This window comes from Phycodurus eques, chromosome 4 (genome assembly GCF_024500275.1).
Source record: "Phycodurus eques isolate BA_2022a chromosome 4, UOR_Pequ_1.1, whole genome shotgun sequence".
Taxonomy (NCBI): Eukaryota; Metazoa; Chordata; class Actinopteri; order Syngnathiformes; family Syngnathidae; genus Phycodurus; species Phycodurus eques.
Genome location: NC_084528.1, coordinates 13,213,486 through 13,219,853, shown reverse-complemented (window position 1 = coordinate 13,219,853; position 6,368 = coordinate 13,213,486). Strand labels below are relative to the sequence as shown.

Genomic DNA, 6,368 nt, shown 5'->3' with positions numbered 1-6,368 from the left:
AATGGTGCCTTTACAGATGTGTAGGTTACCCATGCCATTGGCACTAATACAGCCCCATACCATCATAGATGCTGGCTTTTGAATTTTTCATCCATAACAGTCCGGATGGTTCTTTTCCTCTTTGGCCCGGAGGACACGGCATCCACAATTTCCAAAAACAATTTGAAATGTGGACTCGTCGGACCACAGATCACTTTTCCACTTTGTATCAGTCCATCACAGATTAGCTCGGGCCCAGAGAAGCCGGCGGAGTTTCTGGGTGTCGTTGATAAATGGCTTTTGCTTTGCATAGTAGAGTAAGTTGCACTTACGGATGTAGCGCCAAACTGTATTTACTGACATTGGTTTTCTGAAGTGTTCCTGAGCCCATGTGGTGATATCCTTTACACATTGATGTTGGTTTTTGATGCAGTGCTGCCTGAAGGATCGAAGGTCACGGGCATTCAATGTTGGTTTTCGGCCTTGCCGCTGACATGCAGTGATTTCTCCAGATTCTCGGAACCTTTTGATAATATTATGGACCGTAGATGATGAAATTCCTAAATTCCTTGCAATTGTATGTTGAGGAACATTGTCCTTAAACTGTACTATTATCTCACGCACTTGTTCATAAAGAGGTGAACCTCGCCCCATCTTTGCTTGTGAATGACTGAGCAATTCAGTGTAACTCCTTTTATACCCAATCATGACACCCACCTGTTCACACCTGTGGGATGTTCCAAACAGGTGTTTGATGAGCATTCCTCAACTTTCTCAGTCTTTTTTGCCACCTGTCCCAGCTTTTTTGGAACGTGTTGCAGCCATAAAATACTAACGATTATTTGCTAAAAACAATAAAGTTTTATAAGTTTGAACATTAAATATCTTGTCTTTGTATTGTCCATCCATCCATTTTCTGAGCCGCTTCTCCTCACGAGGGTCGCGGGCCAGCTGGAGCCTATCCCAGCTATCATCGGGCAGGAAGCGGGCTACACCCTGAACTGGTTGCCAGCCAATCGCAGGGCACATACAAACAAACAACCATTCACACACACATTCACACCTACGGGCAATTTAGAGTTGTCAATTAACCTAGCATGAATGTTTTTGGGATGTGGGAGGAAACCGGAGTGCCCGGAGAAAAGCCACGCAGGCACGGGGAGAACATGCAAACTCCACACAGGCGGGGCCTGGGATTGAACCCCGGTCCTCAGAACTGTGAGGCTGACGCTTTGCTTTAACCAGTCGCCCACCGTGCCGCCGTCTTTGTATTGTATTCAATGAAATATAGGTTGAAGACGATTTGCAAATCATTGTATTCTATTTTTATTTATGTTAAACACAACGTCCCATTGGAATTGCGGTTGTATAAAGTACAATATTATAGAGTGCTACTAATTAAAACTTGTTACAAAATTATTTTAGGAGGAGAGGATGGAACAGATTAATGGTATTTGATATTTCAAGGGGGGAAATTAAGATTAATTAAGAGTGTTTTGAGATACAAGCGTGATCACGGAACAAACTCATCTCAAAGCACCACTAAGCGCTTCCTCTTGGGAAAAGAAAAAAGTCCTGATAAACTCATATTCATATATGAAGATCAATAAATCCTCCCAGCCTTATTTGAAATCTGGATTTAAAAAATTCAATACAAAAGGCCATATTTGAAGTCACGTTCTTAATAGCCATAATAGCGTAAAAAGAAGTTAACCAAAGACATTTAATGAACAGTCATCTTCTTTTAATATTCTTACTGTGAAAACAAAAGTTAACCACTATAAATAAGAACAACCAAACACTACCTTAACCATGATAAGTGTTGGATTTATCTCACCAAACATTATTATGAATAAACACAAAAGGAATGAAGACGTTGGTCATTTTACTCATGAGGAGGGCGCATGGGAGATTGTTCAGGTTACAGCCTCTCAACACGCTCTAAACAATCTCCCCCGTCGCTCCTACATTTATTTGAAAATAGGAGAGTTCTACAAGACATAATATTCTAAGCATTAAGACACAACACAAAACATAGGACCAGACGACACCTGTCCCGTCCCCGACCACATCCGATCACGTCCTTGGTCAAGACGCCCTTCCATCAAATGTTGCTGAGTCATCTTCTTGAAGGCGAGACATCTTTCTATCTAAATATTGTCCATAATACTAATGCAGGCTACTAATGCAAAATACTAATGCAAGCTAAGCAAATAAATGATAACTACTAAGATATATCTAACAATAAGTGACGACATGCTTTGAACAGGTGTCTGTTTAGTTCATCTAACTTTCTGTGCCCTCAAAAACAAAACAACAACAACAAAAAAAGGCATTTAAGTATTGTGGTACTCTGCCTTTAGAAGCATCCCCCCAAATTAAGAATAAATTATTTTTAATCATGTTTGCAAAACAAACATTTCCAAGCAAAGTCAGAAAGAAATTGACCTTCTCTAAACTTTTGAATGCTTGTCCAACTGTGCAATGTTTCAGTAGTTTTAGCACAATTTGAAAAGAAGCTAAACGGAAAAATTCAGTTTTTTGTTGTTTGGTTTCTTTAAGGATGCCCATTTGTATGCCTTTCAGTGACTCTTCCAGTCTCTCTGTTGCAACCTACTGATTGTGACACTTAGCTCAGTCGGTACTTCCCTCTGAGAGCATCCTATTTGAAACCTCTCAATGGCGAGGTACTGTTGATCGATTGTTAGGTGTTATGGTCTCATGATCTCAGAATGTGAACAGCATGATGAAGAGGACTATATACCAATTATAATTGAAACAGGAAATGTATTGCTCCATTCATGTTGTGAAGTTTGCTGTTCAGGTCCATGTTAGAGAACAACAGGTCGTGCAAAAAGGACTGGAACATTAACCAGTTGGGCAGGTGTAGAGAAACACAAATTAAGTTCACCTGTAAAAATTATTGTATTTTAGATTGATGCGGAAATTTAACCTGAAAGCCCAACATCCCGAAATTTTTGTGGACTGTAAATTAACCTCAAGGCACAAATATTAAGTTCCAAATAATGGGGGGAAAAAGGAAATTAATTTCACTTGGCTTGCTTTGGTTTCTGCTTTCTTTTTTTCTTTGCCGGGTTCGAAACAATTTTTTTCACTTTGAGAGGTTGCAGTGTGCAGGATGCGGAATACTCTGGGACTCGATCATCTGGCTCCAGTTTTCTTTTCTTGCCCGTCCCCTGTCCGCCCTCCTCCTCTTTAGTGCCAACGTTGTGTTGCAATTCGACACCAGGTGTTGCACCTTGTATCCAAGCAACGTCCAGCGAGGGCACCCTCGGTATGATGGCTTCCACTGCGTCAGTGAACGCCTCGCCGTTGTCGTCGTCGCTGCCACCATGGCGACCGCTGTGCCTGAAGCCAAGAGCCAGGACGCTCTTGAGGCCCAGCGGCTCGGCTACGGTGACGCTCAGCCGGGGCACCTGGCAGGCGGGCACGCCTCTGCTGGCACTCAGCGCTATTAGGTGGTTGGTCATGTGCTTGGGTTTGACTGACTTACAAACCAGCACCAGCTTGAGTTGGTTCCTCTCCAGACCTTTTGTGACCTCGTTGATGCCCAAGGCGAGTTGTCGCCTCGCGGCCACATCCGACCAACCACCTTTGGTCAAATCCTTGACCTTATTCGTGTCCGACAAAGACGAGGGAACTGGACCTCTTTTGTTCTTCCACGGCCGAAACACTTTCACCTCTTTCTTCTCAAGCCCCATTGAAATGAGTTTTTCATTTAACGTTGTCAGGATAAAATTCATGTCTTTTTGAGGAAGCGGGCTCCAGTTCAGCGTGAACGGGGACGTAAACAAGGTCTTGACCCGAATGGGCTTTTTGACAGCCTTTTTGCTGACACTCTTCCTTGGGGTGTCCATCTGCTCCACTGGGGGGAAAAAATCTCAATGGAATTTAAACAACAATGATGACACCTCAGAAAACAAATCCAATGAACAACTGACTGACAGCAAACAGCGAGTGACCAATACAAAAACAACGTTATGAGTAACTCGATTCAGAAGTATAATTTACATAATATGTAACATACATGGTCGGCCAAAGGCAGTACATAGAATAGTGGCAAATAATCTGAGTCAAGAACAAAGTAAGTGCTAACTACATAAATACTGGAGTTTTGAGCGAAGGAAGGAAGGATGCAAAATAAAAAGCGAGTCTGTTATAAGAAAAGAAGTGGGAAGGGAAGGAAAGGAGGAGGAAAGGAAAGAACATAATGATGCATTAATTTAAAAAATAAAAACTGGTGTGATGGACGAACGGTCAAAAGTAGGTAACTATGCCGGGAAAAACTGTAAATGTAATATTGTATTGACAAATTTACCGTAGTTTGGCCGAACCTGTACAAAGTGTACAAGTGTTCTATCGTATCGTCACTATCGACTTAGCGAAAACCTAAAGCTCAACAGACAAAAATATTTTTAAATAACTTTACCTGAATGTCACCACACAAGTGTGTTGACTTTTTCTCTATATTTCCAATTTAGATAAACGTGAAATATATTTTCTTTCAAAACACACGCGCTTAACGCAGGACGTCGCCATCTTGTTCTTATTGGAAAGAGCTTTATTTAAAAGGAAGTGGTAAACAGCGCCGACGTTCGTTAACGGGACAGTACCGTACCGTATGGGCAATTTAAAAAATGAAATAATTATATTTTACTGAACATTTTCACAAACATTTTCTTTTTACGTGAGAAATTTTATTTTGTGACATGATATACATACGTCTATTAGTTTTGGAAACACTCCTACTTCCACTATATTCACCGTTATTACTTTATATTTGAAATTTTTCCTGATACGATTTTTAAAAACAAAACAAAAAAAACTCTATTCTTCACCCCTAGAGAGTCGGGTGGTGTCTTACACGTTTTGTGTGGACTTCGGCCCAGACGTGACATGTTCTTAGTGTACCGTTCTCTGGTGTGCGCGTGCGCACAGGCCAGGACACCAATCAGCTTCTCCGTAGCAGACTAGTCCCGCCTCTTCGTTCAGGCCTTGTCGGAGCGACAGTGTGCCATTGAACCGTTGTTTTTGCAATTACGGGTGCACCCACACGAGCGAAACGCACATTTAAAAGAGGCACATCGGAGCCGCGGCCTTTTCTCCATCAAAATGACTTCTGTGGTAATACCTCACCGCATTTTCGTGTGCTTTCAACCCGTGTGCGATCATCAATGTTGACTGTGATCACGCGATGTCCGTCTTTCACTGACATGCTGTCATATTTCTTCGCTTCACATTGGAAGAGAGGACTGGTTGCGACTGCGATTCTCCTTTTGCTTTTACCTGTCCGTTTCGACCAATACCTATGGTGCAAGGTTGTTGAGTCAGCGCTAAATTTGGGGAGAGAGTAGAATAGGGTTCCCAACTTCGGTCGGGGACCAAAAGAAAGGTTTCTTATTGATCGTAGCAGTGAGCGAGGGGCTTTTTCATTTATATTTATTGCAGTTCATCATGCACTTTGATTAGATCATGTGCAGTATACCACAATACAGGGAGGGCCAAAAGTAGGCACAGTGTACACTTTTTTTTTTCTCAATTTAATGCCATGATAAATAGGCAAATAATTGAGTCAAGAATAAAGAGTGGATTCTAAAGCAGTATTAGATGGGCAGAAACTTAGTTTTAACAAAGGATGATAGGATGCAAAATATCAGAGAGGAAAAGCGAGACTATAGAGCGTATGGAAGGAAAGCAGAAAGAAAGGACGTTCAGGGGAAAGGAAGGAAGGAAGAAGTCAAAAGCAGGTCTTAGGTGGAAGGAAGCCTGAAGGGAGGACAGGACAAAAGTAAGGAGGTCAGCTAGGAAAGAAGAAAAAAGCAGGTCTGAGGTGGAAGGAAGGGAGGAGATAAGGAAGGAATGAAGACAAAAACAGGTATAAGATGGAAGGAGGTAAGTAAGGTGGGCGGTAAAGAAGGAAAGAAAATCCTGTGTAAGATAGAAGGAAAGGAGATCAACCAGGTTTAAACAATGGAAGGAAGGATGTATGGCTGTGTGAATAAAAAAAAACAAGTGTGATGGAAGGAAGGTATGAAGAAGGGAAGGCAGAAGAGTAGATTTCTGCATCGGAAGGAAGGATGTAAGGATGCTTAAAAGTCTGAGGGAGGAAGACTCAATGGGGGAAAGCAGCTGCACTGCTGAGATGGATAGGTCTGTTTGTTTTCTAAGTTTTGAGAAAATAAAAGAAGGAAGGAAGGAAAGGGGTCAAGAAAGGGGTGGGGGGGGGGGGGGAGTGGGAGTGTATACCTTTTTGTCCCACCTTGTCCCAAATTTCTAATTTGAGGTGACAAAGTTTGGGAAACCCTTCTTTAGACATTTGTAATTATCCGTCCTGCCGTGTCCTAGTTGCTTTGTGTAGTAGAAGTAGG

At 42.0% G+C, this 6,368-nt stretch overlaps 2 protein-coding genes across 3 annotated transcripts in view; one reads left to right on the top strand and one right to left on the bottom strand.

Moving 5' to 3' along the window:
* Positions 1-1,859: 1,859 nt before the first annotated feature.
* rpp38 (ribonuclease P/MRP 38 subunit) lies at positions 1,860-4,546 on the bottom strand. Its single transcript, XM_061675604.1, has 2 exons — positions 4,430-4,546; positions 1,860-3,865 (listed from the first exon to the last, which is right to left on the bottom strand). Exon 2 carries the CDS (start codon positions 3,855-3,857, stop codon positions 3,030-3,032), a length of 828 nt encoding a protein of 275 aa, XP_061531588.1. The 5' UTR covers positions 3,858-3,865; positions 4,430-4,546; the 3' UTR covers positions 1,860-3,029.
* A 439-nt stretch (positions 4,547-4,985) lies between these two features.
* LOC133401276 (acyl-CoA-binding domain-containing protein 7-like) overlaps positions 4,986-6,368 on the top strand; it is a 68,137-nt gene continuing 66,754 nt past the window's right edge. For both annotated transcript variants that reach the window (XM_061674048.1, XM_061674046.1), the window contains exon 1: positions 4,986-5,124. In XM_061674048.1, coding sequence (XP_061530032.1) covers positions 5,113-5,124 — 12 coding nt within the window. In that variant the 5' untranslated portion in view covers positions 4,986-5,112. The remainder of the gene's footprint in view (positions 5,125-6,368) is intronic.